Source organism: Podarcis pityusensis (assembly GCF_964106645.2).
Source record: "Podarcis pityusensis genome assembly, chromosome: 16".
Lineage (NCBI taxonomy): Eukaryota > Metazoa > Chordata > Lepidosauria > Squamata > Lacertidae > Podarcis > Podarcis pityusensis.
In genome coordinates, this window is record NC_138041.1 from 5111608 (window position 1) to 5136227 (window position 24620).

A 24620-nucleotide genomic window follows, 5' to 3' on the forward strand; every position below is an offset into this window, starting at 1 on the left:
AGTGTGTCGGAACCGGAAAGAGACCAGGGTTGAAATCCCTGCTTGGACATGAAGTGGGCGAACTTAGGCCGGTAGCTGCCTGTCGGCCGACTGTTGTGTGGGTTAAAAGAGGAGGGGAGAGAACCAGGTTTGCCACCTATATTGATGGAATGAATGAATGAATGAATGAATATTAGGGGATATAAATGTGGATTTGAAAGGGAGCTGGTCCAAACCTTTGCTCATTTTATGCTTGTTTCGGATTAGCACTATGAGACCCTTTGGGGATGGTCTGTTAGCTTAGGTAGTGTGAGCAAAGCTAATAATAATAATAATAATATTTATACCCCACCCACCTGGCTGGGTTTCCCCAGCCACTCTGGGCAGCTCCCAACAGAACATTAAACACGATAAAACATCAGACATTAAAAACTTCAGATGCCGTCAGATGTCTTCTAAAAGCCAGATAGTTGTTTATTTCCTTGACATCTGATGGGAGGGCGTTCCACAAGGCGGGTGCCACTACCGAGAAGGCCCTCTGCCTGGTTCATAATGATCTGTTTCACAATCTCTTTGAAATGTGGGGTGGGGGGAGGAGCCACGAAGCATAGAGGAGATGGTTTCTGTAATTCCCAAGCCAACAGACAACAGGGCACCGCCATATCCTGAATCAGGCAGTCAGGGTCCAATTTAGTACTTGCCAACACTGATTGGCAGCAGTTGGCTTTCCAGGGTTTTGGGCAAGGGGTGGCAGGGGACAGAACCCGGGGCCTTCCGCAAGCAAAGCAGATGCTGTACCACTGAGATACAGCCCTCCCATCGTAAACAATGCAAGTGTCTAGTCCTCATGGTTCTGGACTGATTCAAACAGGAAGCTGCCCTGTACCAAATCAGAGCCCTGGTCCGTGAAGTGCAACATAACTTACACTATAGACTCTACACACTGACTGGCAGTGGCGGGTCTCTGGTTTTCAGGCAGGGGTCTCTCTCTCCCAGCCCTGCCTGGTGACGCCATTGGGGACTGAACCTGGCGCAGCTCTGCCAACTGAGTTGGGGGTTGGAATAGATGGCTCCTGGGTGTCCCTTCCAACAGTTCAGTTCTCCAGTGCTATGATGTTAGGATTCCCACCTTCAAATATAGCATGCCTGAAGAATGGATGCTTTTGAATTCTGGTGCTGGAGGAGACTCTTGAGAGTCCCACAGACTGCAAGAAGATTAAACCTATCCATTTTTAAGGAAATCAGCCCTGAGTGCTCCCTGGAAGGACAGATCCTGAAGCTGAGGCTCCAATATTTTGGCCACCTCATGAGAAGACAAGACTCTCTGGAAAAGACCCTGATGTTGGGAAAGATGGCGGGCACAGGGAGAAGGGGACGACAGAGGACGAGATGGTTGGACAGTGTTCTTGAAGCTACCAGCATGAGTTTGACCAAACTGCAGGAGGCAGTGGAAGACAGGAGTGCCTGGCATGCTCTGGTCCAGGGGGTCACGAAGAGACGGACATGACTAAACGACTAAACAACACCACAGATTGTACATGAGAATGGCCAAACACAACCCCCCTCCCTGCAATTCCTTATTTGCGTGTTGACATGGGAACCGCAATTAGGAATTCCGCTACATTCCACACCAGCCGCCACTTGGGAGCGGAATGCAGTTTGTGGCGGGGGCACAGGGAGCGTTGCCAACACAGGATCAGCTGATTCCTGCATTCCCTGCCAAAAATAGCCAGAGGCCTCTGAGAGGTGGGCATTTTAAAAACACCACCTTTCCCAGCAAAGAAGACCCCTCGGTCTGCGAGGTGGGGTATCTCTGGGCTTTTGCTGGTGGTTGGGGGAGGAAAACTCCCCCTCGGACCTCTTCCTTCTGCCCCATGGAAGATGGAGCAAGTTTGTTTCCTGCTGTTCCAAAGGGCATAGGCCAAACTGATAAATAATAATAATAATAATAATAATAATAATAATAATAATAAATTTATACCCCGCCCATCTGGCTGGGTTTCCCCAGCCACTCTGGGCAGCTTCTAACAGAATATTAAAATACAATACAGTGGTACCTTGGGTTACATACGCTTCAGGTTACAGACTCCGCTAACCCAGAAATATTACCTCGGGTTAAGAACTTTGCTTCAGGATGAGAACAGAAATTGTGCAGCCGTGGCGCCGCGGCAGCAGGAGGCGCCATTAGCTAAAGTGGTGCTTCAGGTTAAGAACGGTTTCAGGTTAAGAACGGACCTCCGGAACGAATTAAGTACTTAACCCGAGGTACCACCGTATATGATTCTTTGGGGGGGGGGGTACACAGCGTCAAAACATCTCCCTCATGCAAAGACCCCCTTTCCTTGCCTGAGTGCAATCGTGCCAACTGCAATCCTGAAGATGGGATCCCAGACCCCCCACCAAAACCAACAGGAGACATTTATAACAGTTCTACCCATCCCTAGCAACGCCACCCTTTGCACCTGTAGAATAATAATAATAACATGGCGTTTTGCCACTCCCAACGCAGGAAGCCCTATTACAAGAGAGAAGTCCTTTTATTCATTGCAGCAACAGGGATGATAGGAAGAAGGATCCTGGCTTCAATATATATCTCTATATTTAAAGGACTGGTGATCTGTCAAAAAGCAACAACCCAAACCCTTTAAATGCCTCTTCCTTCCCCAACATATCAAAGCAGCAGTATGTTAATGTAGATGCAGTGGCACATCCTGGCCAGCAGATGGCGCTAAAACTTCCTGCTGCAGCACAAGTGCTTTCCTGCCCCAGGTTCCAATACTGCTGCTCACTGGCTGGCAGCCACAACCATAGAGTTGGGGGGGAAATCCAGAGGGAGAGACAGCCTTCTTCTCTTGTTCCTGTTTGAAAGTGGGTGGGGGACAGAATCATTTAAACTCTTCCTCTTTATGGAGAAAGCCCTATTTGCCTTGGCACTGGCCAGCAGCCACACGGCCATCTTCAGTCGGAGGTGCCAACTTAGCCCTTGGTGACTCCACACTCACAGGGCTGCCATATGCCCAGAATTTCACAGACATATCCGGGATTTGTCTGCCAAAAACAGCGTCCAGGCAGAATTTCTGATAACTGGTTAAAAAGTCTGGGAAAATCCATGTTGGAAGTTGGGGTTTTTTTGCAAAGAAAGAAAGAAAGAAAGAAAGAAAGAAAGAAAGAAAGAGTGAGTTTTGATAGCCCAAAAGTGGAAGTCACAGGAGATTCCGACTGTAAGGGAATGGCAGATAAAGTTGGTTGAATACGCTGAAACGGCAAAATTGACACACAGAATTCGCAATCAGGAGGAGACGAAGTACCAAAAAGAATGGAGTAAATTTATGGTTTATATAAGTGAGAAGTGCAGAAATATAAAAACGCTGGCAGGATTGAATTAAATCTTATGTCACGGTGTAATTTTTAACCAATGAAACTGTGAATTATAGACTGGAATAAGAAAACTTGGGGAAGGGAAGGACGGAAGTCAACGGCTCTATGGAGCATGAAGTAGGATATATGTAATAAGATTTGATGTTTTTGTTGGTTGGTGTTGGTGTTCTTAAATCTCAATAAAAAGCAAAAGAAAAGAAAAGAAAAGAAAAGAAAAGAAAAGAAAAGAAAAGAAAAGAAAAGAAAGTTTTTTGTAATGAAAGAAAGAAAGATAGATCCACAACTTTATTGTCCGGATTTTTACTTTTTGAAATATGGCAACCGTACACACTGAACTGGACCTAAACCTTCTTCTTCCCTTCCTCAAATATCCCATGAAGGCCGCTCTCATCGTCTAAGGGACCTGCTATCTTTCGTGGTCCTTGGGCTTGACCGCAGCTAGCATTGAGGGAGGGAGTCCACCTGTGGCCCACCAGATATTGCTAGGAGTCCAGCTCCCTTCAGCCCCTGCCACGATGGCCAAGGAGCAAGGGAATGCTGGGAGCTGGGAGCCCCCAACAACTTAGGGAGGGCTGCCCTCGCGCATTCAGACACACATATATTAAAAATCCAGGGCTCCAGTGTTTCAACGCATCGAGGACAACAGGAAGGCGTTTAGGTCCAAAGGCTTTTCATGCGCCACCTCTTCTGTCCTCTCAAAGGGAAAAAAAAGAAACTTCAGTTCAGTTTTTGTCCGTGAAAAAGTACGACAGTAAAACAAAATCAATTGCACACAGAGGAAGGATTCTTTCAGAACAAGGGATCATTCCAGGTTGGGAGTTTTAACAGCAAAAAGTGGGTGACCGACCTTCACTGCCGTCAGCAAGACTGATCTAGAGTAACCTGGTCACTTGAGGGGATCGTGCTCTCTTTGCAGATTAGAGCAGGATCGGCGACTCACAGCAGCAGGGCCAAATCCGGGCCTTCTTGAACAGTTCCAACCAGCTTCCAGTTGCTATTACGATGCTGATGGGAATTGCTTCATTCGAGGAGGGTGGATTGTGGTCGAGCAGGCCTGCTCTCCTCTCTTGGCCCTCTGGCCAAAGTTGCCGACCAGGAGTAACGGGCGCCTAGCCTAGGCACAACAAACTTCGCACCACTTTTACGTCAACATCACACATCCCAGAAAGAGAACTGGTTGTATATCCTGAGCTCCCCGACGTTGAAGAAGAGGGAAAAGGGGCTCATTTTGGCTCCAAGAAATTGTGTGTCCCAAGAAAACATCGGAGGACAAATTACGTGGCCTTGTTTGCCTCTACCGAAAAGATGAAACTGCTTAAGAGATTAACCGACGTTCTCCCTCTTGCAGATCAGAGTCAAGAAAATATACCTCCTTACACACACTGGAGGGACGGTAGGGAAGCCAACCACATGGAATATTGAATTCCCAACCACATGGAATACTGAATTCCCAAGCACGTGGAATATGTAATGAGCTCTTCTTGGGAGTAGTTATCATCCTGCCATCAGAGCTGTCAGTTCGGGCCAAAGGAATCATCCCTTGGGCTAGGAGGGTCGACTCTGGACTTGTGCCTCCCAGACAGAGGGGGAGGGAAGAGAGAGGGCGTGGATTTGATTGGCAGAGGCTGAAGCCAACGGAAGGGCACTTGGGTGGTCCTCAGGAGCATCCTCAGATCCAGGATGTTGAAAAAGGGTGGGCTCAGTCCTCCACAGGAAGCTGCAGTGCAGAGTAGACCATCACTTGGTCAGCTTCCTTCCGCCGGCCTGGAAGAAAAGGGGGCTGTGTCAGGACAGAGAAAGACAGACGTATAGAGGCAACCACTGGCTAGACTCCATCTAAACCACGTTATCTGGGTGGTCGCTGCTGCCAGTTGGGCAATCTTTGGCCAGTTGTCTGCTAGTAAGACTCTGGCCCTATCTTAAGCACTTTAAACTGGATCAATTTAGGCAGACATGGCTTCCCCCCAAAGGATCCTGGGAAGTGTAGATTTTATATATATATATTATTGTTTCAGAATATTTATCTCTTTTTAAAATATATATATATATAAATTTTATTAGTATTTTCCACACAACAACACGAAAAATATTGAAAAATAACAATACACAAAACACAAAAACCAACATTCAAAAAACAAAAAAACCACAAATCCATATCTTACAAGTTAATAATATAAACACTAAAAAGAAAAACAAACATTGACTTCCACCAATCCCACAGCACCTCCTTTACCTCTCATTGTGTCTTCCTGTTTTCCTGATCATCTCTATCCTAACATCTAGATATAAATCCCTCTTTCTTATCCTTTCACTTCACAAGGTTATTCCAGACTCAGATTTCTGCCCTCGAACCTTGACTTTTAAGGTATTCATTTAGGCACTTTTTTCACTTCGCTTTTTGGTTTTTGTCTTATTATGCCTGTCGATTTGGCTAATTCTAAATATTCTGAAAGCTTACATAACCACTGGGAACTGTAGATTTTTAAGGGTGCTGAGAGTTGCTAGGAGGAGACCCTCTGTTCCCACCAGAGAAACCAGTCCCAGAATTCCCTGGAAAGAAGGAACCGGCTGTTAAACCACTCTGGGAACCATTGCTGTCTCCGGCAGGACCGAGTTCCCAAGTTTAACTCGGCGCTGTGTGGAGAAGCACTCCTTTTATCTGTCCTGAATACTCCAAAGCCCATGAGTTCCAATGTTATGAGAGAGGGAGGAAAACATTTCTCTCTGCCCTTTCTCCATGCTATGCAGAATTTGATAAGACTCCTCTATCACGTCACCTCTTGCTTGCCCTGCCTTTTTCTCTAAACCAACAAGGCTCAAACACTTGAAATCCCTGCAGACATATGGACTAGAAACTTGGGTTTTAATTTTTTTTTTAAACTAAAGCTACCGCAGTTTTTGCTCTATAGGACGCACCTGACCATAGGACGCACCTTGTTTTAGAAGGGGAGAACAAGAGAAAAAAAATCCCCCTCTCTGCTCAGCGCCCCTTCAGTGAAGCGGCAGGAGAAACGGAGCCCCTTCCATTTCTCCTCCCGCTTGGCTGAAGGGGCGCTGCACAGCTCTCCCTCTCTGCTGAAGCCGGGAGAGTCTGGCTCTCCCGGCTTCAGCAAAAGGAACCCTAAGCCTTCGGAGCGCAGCGCGAGTTCCCACTGTGCTCCGGAGGCTTCAGGTGGCTATACCTAAAGCCCCTCTCGCTCTCCAGGCTTCAGCAAAAGCAACGCATAGCCTCCGGAGCACGGAGGGAGCGCTCCCTCTGCGCTTCGGAGGCTTCGTGTTGCTATCGCTGAAGCCAAGGAGCCTGCATTCGCTCCATAGGACGCACAAACATTTCCCCTTAATTTTTGGAGGGGGAAAAGTGCGTCCTACAGAGCGAAAAATACGGTATTTGCTTAGGTTAAGCAAGCTGTTTCTGCTCCTACCCATGCCTGTATAAACCTAGGTGGACTGGGGGTGGTGGTCTGTTTTAGCTATTGCCCTGCACCCGTTCCTCTCCCACACAGAAGTGCGACCCTCACATGACAGGCAGGTGACGATGCTCCTCAGGGAACCTCCGGCGGTGAAGAAGGCCCAGACCCCCATGGAGAAGGTGATGATGAAGATGGGGATGAGGCTGGCTTCGTAGCAAGGATTTAGAAACGTCTGTGGAGACGGGAGAAAAAGAGAGGATTTCAGAACAAAGGATTTCAGACCACAATAAATCTGCTCCATATATAATAATAATAATAATAATAATAATATATTATTTATACCCTGCCCATCTGGCTGGGTTTCCCCAGCCGCTCTGGGTGGCTTCCAACATAATATTAAAATACAATCGTCTATTAAACATTAAAAGCTTCCCTGAACAGGGCTGCCTTCAGATGTCTTCTAAATGTCAGGTAGTTGTTTATCTCTTTGACATCTGATGGGAGGGCGTTCCACAGGGCGGGTGCCACCACCAAGAAGGCCCTCTGTCTGGTTCCCTGTAACTTGGCTTCTCGCAGCGAGGGAACCGCCAGAAGGCCCTCAGCACTGGACCTCAGCGTCCGGGCAGAATGATGGGGGTGAAGACGCTCCTTCAGGTATACTGGGCCGAGGCTGTTTAGGGCTTTAAAGGTCAGCACCAACTTTGTATTGTTCTCGGAAACGTACTGGGAGCCAATGTAGGTCTTTCAAGACCGGTGTTATGTGGTCTCGGCGGCCGCTCCCAGTCCCCAGTCTAGCTGCCGCATTCTGGGTAAGTTGTAGTTTCCGGGTCACCTTCAGAGGTAGTCCCATGTAGAGCACATTGCAGGAGTCCAAGTGGGAGATAACTGGAGCACGCACACCCTGGCGAGACAGTCCGCAGGCAGGTAGAGTCTCAGCCTGCGTACCAGATGGAGCTCCATATCCAGTCTTTAGCTGTGGTTCCTGCATTGCAGGGGGTTGGCTGGATGACCTAGGGAGGGCCCTTCCAGCTGTATGATCTGATCCTGTATCCTCTCCTTGCGGTTGCTGCCAATCCCTTCCACATCCCATAAACCTCTTCAAAGCAGGCAGCTCAGGCTCGTCTCCACGGCAACTGCGGCTGACCGATGTGGCTTAGGGGATAATTCCCTGCTGTTCTAGAAGGCCAGATGGTTTTCATGTGACTGCAAATCTCGCATTTAATGTCCTCCCACCATCCTCTTCTCCTCCTACACTGCTAAGGAGAAGAGTGAAGCAGGTAGGGGGTGCGAGGAAAACAAATCAAGAGTCCTGCTAGAAGGCCTCACTTTCCTTTGCAACACCTGGAAAAGCGCACAGGAAAGCCTTTGGAAATCTGGGGAGAGGGGTGGTTGTAACTGAGCCGGGATATCACACGTCATTTGAGACCTTTAACACCAGAAGATTTTTAAAAGGGGCGCAGGAATAAAACTATTCACGTTACTGTGTGAATTCAATATTCACTATTAAATGGAGAACTCCCCACCCCACCAATAAACAACAGGATAAATGAACAGCATAAAAACAAAGTAAGTGGCCTGCAGGATCAAGCCCATCTTGTCTAGCATCGTGCTCTCACCCAATGCCTGTGGCAAACCCACAAACAGAATTCGGGCACAAGAGAATCTCTCCCCTGCTGCAGTTTCCAGCAATTGGAATTCAGAGACACTGCCGCCTCCGGCCGTGGAGGTAGAACGTAAGCGTTGTGCCTCGTGGCCACTGATAGCTTCACTCTATGAATTTGTCCAGTCCTTCTTTAAAGCCACCCAACTTAGTGGACATCACTGCCTCTTGTGGGAGCGAGTTCCACAGTCTATGCACTGCGTGATGAAGTACTTTATCTGTCCTGAACCTTCCAGCGTTCAACTTCATTGGATATCCCCAAGATCTAAGGTTACAAGAGAGAGAGAGAAGCTATTCTCTAAACCTTTGGGCCCATCTAGCTCAGTTGGGATGTGGGTGGCGCTGTGGGTTAAACCACAGAGCCTAGGGCTTGCCGATCCGAAGGTCAGCGGTTTGAATCCCCACAACGGGGTGAGCTCCCGTTGCTCGGTCCCTGCTCCTGCCAACCCAGCAGTTCGAAAGCACGTCAAAGTGCAAGTAGATAAATAGGTACTGCTCCGGCGGGAAGGTAAACGGCGTTTCCGTTTGCTGCTCTGGTTCGCCAGAAGCGGCTTAGTCATGCTGGCCACATGACCCGGAAGCTGTACGCTGGCTCCCTCGGCCAATAAAGCGAGGGAGCAGGGACCGAGCAACGGGAGCTCACCCCGTCACGGGGATTTGAACCACCGACCTTCTGATCGGCAAGCCCTAGGCTCTGTGGTTTCACATGCCACCCACATCCCTTGAGACTCCTTAAGGGGAGTGAAAGGCAGGATATCAAGTCCAAACTCTCCTTCTTCTTCTTGCGGGAGGGAGTTCCGTAGTTTAACCCACGCGCTGCGTGAAGAAATATGCAGGAGTGTTCCTGCATCCATGTCTTCTCTGCATGTTTCCCTTTCGGGTGTCTGCTCAGCCACTGTGAGAACAGGATTCTGGATTAGATGAGCCGCTAACCTCACCCAGCTAGAGGGCTCTTTCTTATGGACTTTCTTATGGAACCTCCAGCTCCAGGGGCAGTCTATCTGAATTCCTAGGTTCTTGGAGGCATTCAGCCACTGCGAGAACGGGATGCTGGAATAGACTGGGGCCAGATCCAACAGTGCTCTCCTGATGTTCCGATGTAACACGGGTCATTCTACTCACCAAGCCAGACGTGACCAGGTGACTGATGACCACCAACGCCAGAGTCCAGTAGCGGCCCTTCTCACAGGCGTCGAAGAAGATCGTGCCCCAGAACGTGTGTAGGAAAACCAGCGCCATCGTGAGGAAGGCTGAAAGGAGGAGGGCGGGAGAATGGTCAAGCCATATTGCGGTGAGTACGATTTACGCTGTTTCTCAAAATCGGTGGTTTGGCAGTCTGTTCCATGTGGACAGTGCCAGTTTAGAGAAGCATTTGACAATCTTTTTTGGACTGCCAAGTGGCCAGCACCCCAGGTAGGGATGCAATTGTCCCATTACTGGAAAGCCTTTATTAGTCAGTGTGGAGCAGGGCAGGGGAAAATTTTAGACAGCAACTCCCATTAGCCAACATTCAGAGATGATGGGTGCGTGTTTTATTTTATCTATTGTTAAACATATATCCTTCCTCCCAAAGGCAGGAGTGATCGGACTTCTTAACATCAATCCCACTACACACTGAAGACTAGGCAAGATCTCTTCTAGACAAAAAAAAGGTTATTTATATATGCTACTACTACTGCGGCCCGTGTTCTGTTAGCCCAAAAATGGAAAACGAGCGAGGTCCCAAGCAAAGAAGAATGGCAACTTAAACTGACAGAATACAGTATGTGCAGCTTGCAGACCTAACTCATAAAATAAGAGAACAAGAAGAATGTATGTTTAAAGAAGATTGGAAAACGTTTATTGAATATGTGGGGGGAATTTGTGTACATTTGAAAACGCTGGCAGCATTAAGATAAATTCGACAGTGTAAATAAGCTTTGATGGGTGCAATAATGGATTACTGAATGGTTTAGTTTATATAAAATATGCAGGGATTTATGTTATGCAAAATGAACCATGGAAAGAGAAGAAGTCATTGATATTTTAAGGTTGTTTAAATGAATCTTTTAAATTATAAAACAGAAAACTCAACAGAGACAGCACCTCTCCAATATTTAGAGGTCAGAATTCCAAATGAGAGATACCACAACCTTGAAGGCCTTGTTTCTCTATTGCAGACACCCCCAAACTCGGCCCTCCAGATGTTTTGGGACTACAATTCCCATCATCCTTAGCTAACAGGACCAGTGGTCAGGGATGATGGGAATTGTAGTCCCAAAACATCTGGAGGGCCGAGTTTGGGGATGTCTGCTCTATTGTATGGAATGGGCCACCTGATAAGCTGGTTATCCTCACCTGGGGAGTGCAGGTGTCTGTCAGGTATATAAGGGCTGAGACCATTCTACATGTTCTCTTTTAGGATTCTAGAGGGCCAAAGGTTTCCCCATAGTGAACACTGAGAACTTAGATGGATCCCAGAAGTCTGGCTCAGTATCAATGGCCTTCCTATGTTCCCAAAAGAATGTCACCTGAAGTTAATTTTTTTTCTAACCAAGAACCAAAACACAAACAGTGAAAACAAACAGTGAAACCCCCCAGGCGGCTGATCCATTGGGTATACATAATCAATGATAACATATTCAAATCAGCTATATGTACAATTCTATACATACCTTAACACTCCTCCCTCCACAAGGTTTATTTACAGTGGTGCCTCGCAAGACAAAATTAATCCGTTCCGCGAGTCTCTTCGTCTAGCGGTTTTTTTGTCTTGCGAAGCAACCCTATTAGCGGCTTAGCGGATTAGCGCTATTAGCGGTTTAGCGGCTATTAAAGGCTTAGTGGCTTAGCGGCTAAAAGGCTATTAGCGGCTTAGAAAAGGGGGGGGAAAGCGAAAAAAATCGCAAGACTCGCAAGACTTTTTCGTTTTGCGAAGCAAGCCCATAGGGAAATTCGTCTTGCGAAGCGCATCGAAAAACGGAAAACCCTTTCGTCTAGCGGGTTTTTCGTCTTGCGAGGCATTCGTCTTGCGGGGCACCACTGTAACTTTTAACATTTTAATTGCCCCAATTTGTTCAGACCTGCCCAAATAATTCAATATCTTCTCAAACCAATCCTCCTCACTGATCTTAAACCCTTTCATTTTATGTATCTTCACAGTTAGATATTCTAAGATTATAATATTTTTCAGTTTTTTCCTCCATTGGTTCACCCCTAGCTCTTCTGCGTTTTTCCAATTACTCGCTGTAACTTGTCTGGCTGCAATTACCATCAATTTTACCCATTTACATTCCTCTTTTGTTTCTAACTCGGTGCCACTCAGGCTAATAAGAACCATTAATTTAGATATTTCCACCTTCCTACCCACAATTCCCGATATTTCTATACCAATCTGTTTCCGGAATTCATTAACTAACGGACAATCCCACCACATATGACTTCGAAGACAGAGGTCCTATGGCTGGGTCGGGATGGCATGGGGATGACGGACCAACTCCCTTTCTCTTGCGGGGGCCCAATTAGTGCCATTACCTTCCGTTAAGAGTTTGGGTGTAATCCTTGACGCCTCCCTTTCCATGGAGGCGCAAGTTACAGCAACAGCCAAGGCGACATTTTTCCACCTTCGCCGCATCAAGCAGTTGGTCCCTTACCTTTCCTGCCCCGACCTGGCCACAGTGATCCATGTCACGGTCACCTCCAGGCTTGACTGCTGTAATTCGCTCTATGCGGGGCTGCCCTTGAAGCTGTCCCAGAAACTCCAGCGGGTGCAGAATGCTGCAGCGAGGCTCCTCACGGGGTCTCTGCCATGGGAGCATATTCACCCAGTGCTTTTCCAGCTGCACTGGCTCCCGGTGGAGTACAGGGTCAGGTTCAAGATGCTGGTTTTGACCTTTAAAGCCCTTCACGGCCTAGGACCCTCGTACCTATGGGACCGCCTCTCCCGGTGTGCCCCATGGAGAGCCTCAAGGTCCATAAATAACAACACCCTAGTGGTCCCAGGCCCTAAGGAAGTTAGATTGGCTTCAACCAGAGCCAGGGCCTTCTCAGCACTGGCTCCGGCCTGGTGGAACGCTCTGCCTCATGAGACCAGGGCCCTGCAGGATCTGATTTCTTTCCGCAGGGCCTGTAAGACAGAGTTGTTCCGCCTGGCCTTTGGCTTGGAGCCAATTTGATTCCCTCCCTCTCTTTCTTTTTTCCTTTCCTTCTCCTCCTACGATGAGGCTACATTTTATTATTTTAATGTTTCAATACTTTAATGTTGTATTTTAATTTTGTTTTTAAGTTGTAATCATTCAACTTGTTTTTATTATTGCTTGTTAGCCGCCCTGAGCCCAGCCTTGGCTGGGGAGAGCGGGGTATAAAAAAAAATTATTATTATTATTATTATTATTATTATTATTACGTTCCCATCACTCCACATTTCCTCCAGCAATTCTTACTCCCAGATTTTGTAATACGATATAACCTTACAGGTGTGTAATACCTGAAGTAATGAAGTAATGGGGCGAATCCCCATGGATTCCCACGGTGCCTGGCCCAATGGAGTCCGCAAGGATGTTGATGACGGAGAAGACCCCGCTGATTATTCCAAAGGAGAGACCCGACACTGCGGAAGAGAGTACGAAGGACAAACCAAATTTCACACCACTCTGAGAACGTTTATTGCTATGCCGTGCCTCATCTTACAGGACATCGCTTTCCGACTAGCAGCCACCATCGTGAGAGCTGTTTATAATGGAATTTGCACACACAGGGGAAGGGCAACTCAAGAGTATACCTGAAGGAGCGTCTCCACCCCCATTGTTCTACCCGGACACTGAGGTCCAGCACCGAGGGCCTTCTGGCAGTTCCCTCGCTGTGAGAAGCCAAGTTGCAGGGAACCAGGCAGAGGGCCTTCTCGGTGGTGGCACCCGCCCTGTGGAACACCCTCCCTTCAGATGTCAAAGAGAACAACAACTACCAGACTTTTAGAAGACATCTGAAGGCAGCCCTGTTTAGGGAAGCTTTTAATGTTTGATGTATTCCAGTATTTTAATATTTTTTGGGAAGCCGCCCAGAGTGACTGGGGAAGCCCAGCCAGATGGGCAGGGTATAAATAATAAATTATTATTACTATTATTACTATTATTACTATTATTACTATTATTACTATTATTAGAGGTCTGAAAAAGTCAGCAAAGTTGTTACAGTGGTACCTCGGGTTAAGTACTTAATTTGTTCCGGAGGTCCGTTCTTAACCTAAAACTGTTCTTAACCTGAAGCACCACTTTAGCTAATGGGGCCTCCCGCTGCACCACCAGAACACGATTTCTGTTCTCATCCTGAAGCAAAGTTCTTAACCTGAAGCACTATTTCTGGGTTAGCGGAGTTTGTAACCTGAAGCATATGTAACCTGAGGTACCACTGTATTTCACTTGGGAGGGACCGCTCTGAAAATGGAGCTTTAAAGGAAACCGAATTCTGAAGTGTAAAGGGCTTCTGCTTTAGCTTTGTTGGTTACAGGCGGCTGCTTTTTAAGGCCAGAAAAGGGCTCTTGGTCCAAGCTAGCAAAAAAAAAAAAAGGACATCTGGATTCTACAAGGAGGGACTGTTTCAGCGACAGTTGTGGCGCACGTAGGGAGACAGACACATAAGAAAGGGAACAGCCAGCAATTCGCTCACCATATGCCATCTGCTTGATCGAGATGGGAGACCGGCCGTCTTCGCTGATGGTCACCAGCCCCTCGTCAGCTTTCCTGAGGGCAGGATGCAAAAAGAAAGCAGGAAATTGGTCGGCGGTTTGTGAGGCAGAGACAGTCACGAGATTTTTATAGCATAGAGTTGGAAGAAGCATCAAAGGTTGGGTAGTCTTGCAATGCAGGAATCAAAACTAAATAATCCCCGGATGCCTCTTTAAAAACTTCCATGTTTACCCAAGAGCTCCTAGGTTCCGACTCTTTGAACCATACTCCATTTTATTTGCGATGCACTGCTGCATTTCCCCCTGCCATCTTTTATTTAGGAAATTTCAGTGAACAATTGTTTTCCATTTGTTTATTAGTTTTATCTCAAACTATCTCCTTTTATGACTCCAATTTTATGTTTTGATTTATTGTATCCTTTGTATGCATATAAAGGAGATGGATGGATCAATTTTACTTTTATTTATTCAACAAGGTTTATACACACCACTTGATTGTAATAAAAAACCTTTGAGTGGTGTTCTTTTTTTTTAAAGGACGCTGCATTAAATTTATCAATAAAAGACCATTATAAAAAGGTATTTACAAACATTCAAAGGGTAAGTAATTAAAAATCAAAGGTAAATGAAAAGAAACAGTCTGGACAGGGCCTTGCCTAAACAGATATTGGTTTAAGCAAGTGCTGGAAACAGTAAGGCAACAAAGGGAAATAAATAAAATTACTGTATTTTTCCATGAAAAAGATGATGGTTTTTGCTAAAAAAAATAAGGCAAAAATTGGGTATCGCCTTATACACAGATAGTGAATGCAAAGCGGGGACGTGCAATTAGTGGCAGAAGCAAGCAGGAGATTGGCAGCAGCGATTGGACAGGTGATTGGCGGCTGCAGTGAGCTGTGCGATCGGCAGTGGCTATGGCAAGCGATCGGCAGTGGCAGGCAGGCGGGTGAGCGATTGGTGGAAGCGACCTCCTCCACCCCACCCCCCAAAGCTAAACAACTTAATTTCTTACCGTATTTTTTGCTCCATAAGACACACTTTTTCCCTCCTAAAAAGCAAGGGGAAATGTGTGTGCGTCTTATGGAGCGAATGCAGGGGGGAGGCAGGCAGGAAAAGCCCCCAAGAGCCGCACACACACTCCACCCGGCTCTGTAAAGGGAGCGCTGAGCAGAGCCTGGGATGCCATACAAGCTCTGCTCAGCGCTCCCTTTAAATAATATTTTTTTCTTGAATTCCCCCTCTAGAAACTAGGTGCGCCTTATGATCAGGTGCGCCTTATGGAGCGAAAAATACGGTAATTTTGGGTTTAAAAAGATTGGGGTCGTCTTATACACGGAAAAATATGGCAAGTCCGTGCATGGTTGAACTATGGAACTCGCTGCCACAGGAAGCAGTGATTGCCACCAATACAGACAGCTTTAAAAGGGGATTAGACAAATTCGTGGAAGAAGAAAAGGCTATTGACAGCTACTAGCTATGACGGCTATGCTCAGTCTCCATGGCTGGAGGCAGAAATGCTTCTGAATATCAATTGCTGGAAACTGCAGGAGGGAACAGTGGGTCCTGATTGCGGGTTTCCTATTAAGGGGACTTGGTTGGTCACCGTGAGACCCGGATTTGGACTAAGTGGGTCGCCGGTCTGATCCAGCAGAGCTCTTCTTATGTTCTGGAGAACCATAGCAGTGAATCCAGGTTTTGGGCAGGGACGAAGCCAAAAAGATTCCACCTCTGAAGGGCACCTTTTGTTGCATTTAGGAAGGAAATATCAGCTACAGGGCTGATGTCTTTGGGGCCACCCAGAATCGGCACAGAAGTGGTCTTGTAGTAAGGTTAAAGCTTACTGGGAAATGACATATAATGCATTGAAAAGGATGTTCAAAATAACTTTTATTTTAAAAACCCAGAAGCTTTTCTTTTGGGAATTACAGTATAGGGACAAAACTACCTAAATTGTACAGAAATTTATTTATGTATGCTACTACAGCAGCAAGAATGTACTTGCCCACAAGTGGAAAGAGGAAGAAGTCCCAGCAAAGGAAGAATGGATACAAAAACTCATGGAATATGCAGAAATGGTGAAACTTACCGGAAGAATAAGAAATCAAGATAACAAACTTTTTTTTATAAAATAATGGAAATGGTTTATCGAATATTTGCATATAAATTGTAAACAGATAAAAACATTAGCAGGATTATTGTAATGACCCGCAGTTTTATAAGAGTATATATTTACAGGAGATAATTAAATGAGCAAGTCAAATGAATTTTAATATGCAGAAGATATTAAAAAATAAATTTAAGGAGCCGCAGAAAGAGGGAGAAGGAAGTCAAATTTCGAAATGTTAAATTGATTGTAAAACTAATTGGAATGCATAAATTTGAAAAGTATAAATAAAAACTAAAATAAACATTGGCGCAGAAGTGGGACTATTTGCCACAGCTTAGCAAGGCACTCTTACTTGAGGAGCTTGAAGTACGCGAAGCGAAAGGCTTCCTGGAGCAAGACCGAGACAGCCGCCCCAAACATCAGAAGGCCGTACTGTAGACGCCCATCTTCCCGGTCGCTCAGATGCACCGAAATAAACCAAATCAAAGAGGCCAGGAGCAGGGAGACCAGCCAGAAAAAGGCCCTGGATAGACAGCGAGAGGAATAAAAGGACATTAACCGTTATCAACAGGTGTGCACATACAGTGGTACCTTGGTTCTCAAACTTAATCCGTTCCGGAAGTCCGTTCCAAAACCAAAGCGTTCCAAAACCAAGGCGCGCTTTCCCATAGAAAGCAATGCAAAACGGATTAATCCATTCCAGACTTTTAAAAACAACCCCTAAAACAGCAATTTAACATGAATTTTACTATCTAACGAGACCACTGATCCATAAAATGAAAGCAATAATCAATGCACTGTACTATAAAATAAATAAGACGATATTGCAGGTGATAAAAATTAAATTTAACTTTTTTTCTTAACTGCATTCACTGATGATAGTCATTGTTTGGTTTGGGGGGCTTTTATCCATTTCCACAGTCACAGAATCAATCAATCAATCAATCAATCAATCAGTAGCTGAACTGGGTTCCACATAAAAACAAATTAACCGAAAAAGCCTCTAAATTAATTAATTAATTAAATAGCAAAAACAAAAGCGCCAAACTTAATCAGTTCCGGAAGTTTGTTTGACTTCTGAAATGTTCAAAAACCAAGGCGCAGCTTCTGATTGGTGCAGGTGCCCCAGAAACAATAACTGACAGCTGCGTCGGACGTTTGGCTTCTGAAAAATGTTCGAAAACCGGAACACTTACTTCCGGGTTTTTGGCGTTTGAGAACCAAGGTACCACTTTACTCTGAACTTGGGGTGAAGAGATTCACACCAGGGTAACCCACTTTCTGCAACCTCTTTAAATCACGAGCTACTACGCAGAATTTTTTTCTGCTTCGCAGGAAGAAGCTAGGACCAACCTTTGTCAAAATTAGGGCCCCTCCAGATGTTCCAGACTACCGCTGGGGCTGATGGGAGTTGTAGTTCAAAACAGCTGTAGAGCCTCAGGCTGACAACAGCTGAGTTGAACAGCCCCTCTTCTCCCATGCCTTTTGGGGGGCAGGAATGCTTCCGAGTACCACTTGACACTTGACTATATTTTTTGGGGGGAAATAATGACCGAATTCCTATGCCCCTCAAATGCATTTTTAATTAAAGGACACATTCTACTCATGGAAAAACACCAGGCAGGCCCCACAAATAACCCAGAGATGCATATTAAATAAAAGGACACATCCTACTTAGGTAAAAACATGCTGATTCCCAGACTGTCTGTGGGCTGGATTTAGAAGGCAATTAGGCAGGATCCGGTCCCCGGGCCTTAGTTTGCCTACCCATGCTCTACACCAGCGGTTCTCAACCTGTGGGTCCCCAGATGTTGTTGGACTACAATGCCCATCACCCCTGAGCTCTGGCTTTGCTAGCTAGGGGTGATGGGAGTTGTAGTTCAACACCATCTCTGGACCCACAGGTTGAGAAAGGCTGTTGTTGTTGTTGTTTAGTCGTGTCCGACTCTTCGTGACCCCCTGGACCAGAACACGCCAGGCACTCCTGTCTTCCACTGCCTCCCGCAGTTTGGTCAAACTCATGCTGGTAGCTTCAAGAACACTGTCCCACCATCTCATCCTCTGTCGTCCCTTTCTCCTTGTGCCCTCCATCTTTCCCAACATCAGGGTCTTTTCCAGGGAGTCTTTACAGCATTGGACTTTCCTTTCGCTTCCAGGCATATCCGCAACTGAGCGTCCTTTCAGCTTTGGCCCAGCCGCTTCATCAGCTCTGAATCTACTTGTACTTGTCCTCCGCTCTTCCTCAGTAGCATGTTGGACGCCTTCCGACCTGAGGGGCTCATCTGCCAGCGTCATAACTTTTATATGCCTGTTGTCTTTGTCCATGGAGTTTTCTTGGCAGGGATACTGGAGTGGCTTGCCGGTTCCTGCTCCAGGTGGATCACGTTTGATCAAAACTCTCCACTATGACCTGTCCATCTTGGGTGCCCTGCATGGCATAGCTCATAGCTTCTCTGAGTTATTCAAGCCCCTTCGCCACGGCTGCTCTACACAAATGCAGAGTGCAGTCCCTAAGACACCTCGTACGCCTCCTTCCGGCAAGTACTGCAGCCAATCTGGTGCCAAACGTCTTGCTCTGATTTCCTTTGGACCACATCAGAGGCCAAGAGGGGGGTCTTGTCTGTCGTTTGAGCAGCCCAGGACCTCCAGACACACTGCCCAGGTTGCGTTCCAAGGAGGTCATTTCGGTGTGGCTAACACAGCAATTTTGACTTCACCTCGGAGGCACATTCCATCGTCTCTCGAAACAGACGGATGTCAACAACCACCTTTCCTCCAGAGACCTCAAGGTGGCATACACAGTTCCCCCCTCCCCACGTTATCCTCACAACGACCTTGCGAGGTAGGTTAGGCTAAGACAGGCATAGGCAAACTCGGCCTCCAGATGTTTTGGGACTACAATTCCCATCATCCCTGACCACTGGTCCTGTTAGCTAAGGATGGGAGTTGCAGTCCCAAAACAGCTGGAGGGCAGAGTTTGCCTATGCCTGGGCTAAGAGACAGCAACTGGCCTGTTCCTTTCGTAGTGCAACTGTTTACACTCAGGGTTTGCTACCACAATTGGATATCTGATCTTGGACTTCAGAAACCCTTTTGAGTTTTATACCTGAGAAGTCTCTGAGCCCGGCACCGGCCACAAACCAGACAGGTTGAGTTGGAGGCATCAGAAAGCTCTGCTTAAATTCTTTAAGGCTGTCATGCGCCGACGATGTATCTAACTTCTCTCCTCTGAGCTATCTAAGGGAAGTTCGGTCACATGCAAACTTTTGTCATGTGCTCCATTGCAGGAAGGAAGGAAGGAATGCAATGCAATGCAGGCTTTGGGGTTTTTTCTTTTGTAAATAAACAGCAGAACTGGAAAATCTACATTTGCAGAGGACACACACAATGCCCCCTTTTGTCAACCAAAGGCGCTTTCTTGCAGTTTCCAAAGGGACGTTTTAGCACCTTTGGGGCTGTGATTTTCTCAGTGGGAATAAATGCTGCAGGCACATTTTACAAATACAGGCTTCAAATGCAAGGAAGAGGAAGGCATCGGCCCCACCTTGCTTGCTCTCAATACATCTCCAAAACTCATCATAGCAAGCTCCCGCCATTTGCAACAGAGCCTAGCATGTCGTCACCAGCAAAATGTGCTCCAGACCCGGCTTCCTACACTCTGGAGGCAATAATAAACAAGGAAAGGACGTGGATTGTAACTTCTGCAAAAAAAATAAATCACAGCCAACAGGACCTGGCTCAGCAGTAGGGAACCTGCCTTGCACGCAGAAGGTCTGGGGTTAAATCTGCAACATCATTGACAAAGCAGTAAATCAATCCCTTTATTTGGGATCATGAGGACAAGGCTGCAGGTTGGTGATAAGAGCACATACTTTGCATGCAGGAGATCCCACAGTGCAATCCTCAAAATCTTCAGGTCAGGCTGGGAACGTCCCACTGCCTTAAACCCCGAAGAGCTGCTGCCAGTCCGAGTGGACAATACTGAGCTAGGTGGACCCAAGGGTCTGACTCTGTTTAAAGCCCACTGGTCCTAAAATATGGGTTTTAAGGGAAGAGGACCCAGAGAAGACTGGGTGACTTCCAGGAGATCTTAAGACTGACAAGCTCCTTAGAAAAACCACAAGAAAAATGGTTTCTGATTTTTTAAAAAATGATTATTATTTCCATGCTGGGGTAGCAGCACTGATGCTAAGATAGTACAGTATTTTAAACCGGATGCTTTATCAGGGAGAAAGGAAGAGGAAGTGACTGAAAAGTTAGTTAATGTCTTGGTGGGAAGGGGCACAGGTGGGCAGAATTGGCCATTAAACTGCAAATGGGCCAGTTTATGCCCACCCACTTTGCACTGTGTGGTTGGTTATAATAAGAGGGAGAGAGAAATACAGTGGTACCTCTGGTTACGTACTTAATTCGTTCCGGAGGTCCGTTCTTAACCTGAAACTGTTCTTAACCTGAAGCACCACTTTAGCTAATAGGACCTCCTGCTGCCGCCATGCCGCCGGAGCCCGATTTCTGTTCTTATCCTGAAGCAAAGTTCTTAACCTGAAGCACTATTTCTGGGTTAGCGGAGTGTGTAACCTGAAGCGTCTGTAACCTGAAGCGTCTGTAACCCGAGGTACCACTGTATGCTTTTCTTCTCTTTTAAAAAGGATTGTTTATTTATTTATTTATTTCCATTTATGAGTTGCTTCCTATGATAGCATATCAAAGCAATTTAGAGAATCGCCTTTCTATGTAAGCCGCTTAAGCGATTTCACATCGTTGCGCGGTTATGTGCAAATAAATAAATAATCACCAAGAACTAAAATGACAGATTACAACGGGACTTCACTCCCTGGAAAAAGTATGGATATAGAGATGGTTACCTAAGCAAACATAAATGAAAAACCAAAATATAATTAAGCTGCCTTCAAATGAAAAGGTGAGATAATAATTTTGCAACCCATCAGTTATAACCTCTTGTTGCTACACTGGGACCTTCAATGGGTGGGCTCTGTGCATGGAGCCCCCTCCCCACCCTCACCATCATAAGTGTGTTTCCATATCACCCTCATAACCTCAAGAAGCCCCTCCCCTGACCCTAGAAAAAGAGGTCTCCACCCACCAGCCCTATTGCCACCAGCCCTATTGCTCTTGCCCCCTCCCCCACTCCAGGCCCCACAACCCTCTACAGGTCTACTCAAACTGAGCTTACTCCACCCATGGAAGTGGGTGGAAGTTAGCACCTTATATGAACAAAACAAAACCAAGCAAAACACTGTGATCTCCGATTTAAAATGAAAAAAAGTGGGAGTAACAATTTTGCAATCTGTCATTAATTCCCTGCCCCCTGGGGCCTGCAAAGGAAGTGCTTTGCACATGCCCCGACTCCTCTCTTCGCTCCACAATAACCTGTGAGCAAGACTATCATCTCTGCCTTAAAAGGAAAAGGTGGGCCTCGTCATTTTGCAATCAAGCTAAACATCAGGAAGAACTTTCCGACAGGAAGAAGCGGTGAGATCTTTTCCTTGCAGGTTTTAAAGCAGAGGTTGGGTGGTCACCTTTCGTGGATGCTTTAGTTGAGATTCCTGCATTGAGGGGGTCCCTGCATTCTACATTCTATGATTCTATGGAAAGCCCTCCCACTTTCTCTTTGAGAGGCTGGGGCCAGAGCCTTCTCCTCTCCACAAGAACAAAAAAACACGTGAACAAAACAAGGCTATGATCTCTCTGCCTGCAAACAGGAAATGTGGGAATAATCCTGTTTTTTGTTTTGCAATTTACCGTTCAATCATAACGTTCCTGTCTTTGCTAGGCAGAGACCTACCACGGAAGGTCTTTCTGCACATGCCCCGGAGCCCCCTCTCCCCGTCACCCTCCCCCAACCGGGACCCACTTTCCTCCCCCCCAAAAGAAGAGGGGATTCCCACCCCAGCAGTCCCCCTCCCCCCCAAATCAGCCCCCTGCTGACCCAGCCACCAGGATGATGACGCGCAGGGGGTCCCCGGCCACGGTGAGCAGGCAGAGGGCCAAGGCCGGCCCGAAGGCGATGAAGGTGCAGCCGAAGAACACCGCCGCCCCCATCGCCCCGAGAAGCAGCGCCGGAGGCAGCAGGAACCAGGCAGGGAATGAAGCTCCGGCAGGGAGCCCGGGCGGGGCCACAGGCGGCCAATGGGAGACGGCGGGGAGGGGAAGCCACGCCCACAGGGAGGGCCGGTCCCGCAGGTCCTCATGGGAATTGTAGTCCCTCAGTTGAGAGGCGGGCAAAGGGCGGTGCGCGACACTCGCCCCGCCCTCAGCTCCATAGATGTGCGAATAGGGTAGAGGGGACCTCCTCTAAAGCTAGATAGATATTCTTTATAGATAGAATGATATATAATGAGATAGATAGAATGATATAATGAGATAAAAAAGATGTTGAAATATACATTTTTTAAAAAAAACCAGAAGCATTTTTACTTGATATTATAGGTCAGGACATTAATAGGCAAGATGTTAAATTGTTTTTATATGCAACAACTGCGGCAAGAGTATTGTTAGCCCAGAAATGGAAACAAGAAGAAATTCCGACGAAAGAAGAATGGCAGATGAAATTAATGGACTATGCAGAATTGGACAAAATGACAGGAAGGATTCGAAACCTGCGGGACCAGAGATTTACAGAAGATTGGAAGAAGTCTATGAATTATTTGAAGAGCAACTGTAATCGACAAATTAGGCTAGCAGGACTACAAGACGTTTTGTAAGGAGAAATATACGAAGTGTTACAAAGTAGAAAAAGATAGAGATATTGGTTATGAGTTTGAAATGTAATAGGGAAGATAAGAAATGCATACTGAGAGATTAGATTGGAAAATTTTCAGACAGGATTGATGGAAGTCAAAAATTTGAATAAGATGTAAAAGTATGTTTAATTACTGTTGAAAATGATATGTTAAAAAAACTAATAAAAATTATATACATAAAAAAGATATTCTTTATAGATAGAATCAATAGATATTGATATGCACACTTAATAAAGAATAATTTTTTTCTTTTTCTTTTGAGTGCTTTATTGATTGAAAACTTTATAACAGAAGTGTACAATAGATATTACAGGAGAAATGAGAAATAAAAAAAACCCGGTTATTCATTCTTTAACTAATGCTCGCTTTGTACTGTACATCCATTTGTGATTTAATTTGTCAAGACCTCTGATCTTGCACTCCCGAATTAAATTCCTTAAATACGCACTTAAGCTTTACTTTCTCCATATTATTTGGCTTACTTTACATTTTATTTTATACAATTATCCTATTTACACACCGAAGCTGAGTCAAAACCTGCCAACGGCACACTTAATAAATAGATATAGGTAGATATTGATAGATAGCTACTGATAAATAAATAGATATCGACAGATACTGTTAATCATAGAATCGTAGCATTGGAAGGGACCCCGAGGGTAATTTAGTCCAAACCACCCTGCCATGCAGGAATCTTTTGCCCCATGTGGGACTCGAACCCACAACACCTGAGATTCAGAGCTTTGTGGCTCTACGAATAGATGATACATATTAATAGGATACTCTTAGTAGGTCAGGAAATACCAATAGGGCAGTGAGAGATTTTACTTTCTTGGGCTCCATGATCACTGCAGATGGTGACAGCAGGCACAAAATTAAAAGACACCTGCTCCTTGGGAGAAAGGCAATGGCAAACCTAGACAGCATCTTAAAAAGCAGAGACATCACCTTGCCGACAAAGGTCCGTATAGTTAAAGCTCTGGTTTTCCCAGTAGTGATGTATGGAAGTGAGAGCTGGACCATAAAGAAGGCTGATCGCCGAAGAATGGATGCTTTTGAATTATGGTGCTGGAGGAGACTCTTGAGAGTCCCATGGACTGCAAGAAGATCAAACCTCTCCATTCTGAAGGAAATCAGCCCTGAGTGCTCACTGGAAGGACAGATCCTGAAGCTGAGGCTCCACTACTTTGGCCACCTCATGAGAAGAGAAGACTCCCTGGAAAAGACCCTGATGTTGGGAAAGATGGAGGGCCCAAGGAGAAGGGGACGGCAGAGGACGAGATGGTGGGACAGTGTTCTCCAAGCTACCAGCATGAGTTTGACCAAACTACGGGAGGCAGTGGAAGACAGGAGGGCCTGGCGTGCTCTGGTCCAGGGGGTCACGAAGAGTCGGACACGACTAAATGTCTAAACAACAACAACAAAACGATAGAAAGTTGCTCTTCACAGATTGATAGAAATTGACAGATAAAACAATACTGATACTTTTTAAATAGATGCGATGCTGGTTTTCTTTGCAAATGGAGATTGATAGATAGCAATGCATAAGAGAGGTAGAGACGGACAGAGCCAGGGTGCTGTAGCGTCAGACCAGGACCCGAGTTCGAATCCTCCCGCCTGGCCACCATGAAGCTTACTGGGTGCAAAGGAGCCAACTCCT

At 46.1% G+C, this 24620-nt stretch overlaps 1 protein-coding gene and 1 long non-coding RNA gene across 2 annotated transcripts; one reads left to right on the forward strand and one right to left on the reverse strand.

Annotated features, from left to right (window-relative positions):
• The first annotated feature begins 2000 nt into the window (after nt 1-2000).
• LOC308465229 lies at nt 2001-4119 on the forward strand. Its single transcript, XR_013980374.1, has 2 exons — nt 2001-3154; nt 3629-4119. It is a non-coding gene; the product is annotated as an uncharacterized lncRNA (long non-coding RNA).
• Nucleotides 3625-22306, reverse strand: APH1A (aph-1 homolog A, gamma-secretase subunit). Its single transcript, XM_080984854.1, has 7 exons — nt 22147-22306; nt 16549-16719; nt 14071-14144; nt 12893-13015; nt 9550-9677; nt 6876-6999; nt 3625-5121 (listed from the first exon to the last, which is right to left on the reverse strand). Exons 1-7 carry the CDS (start codon nt 22257-22259, stop codon nt 5057-5059), a joined length of 798 nt encoding a protein of 265 aa, XP_080840980.1. The 5' UTR covers nt 22260-22306; the 3' UTR covers nt 3625-5056.
• Between the last annotated feature and the right edge of the window lie 2314 nt (nt 22307-24620).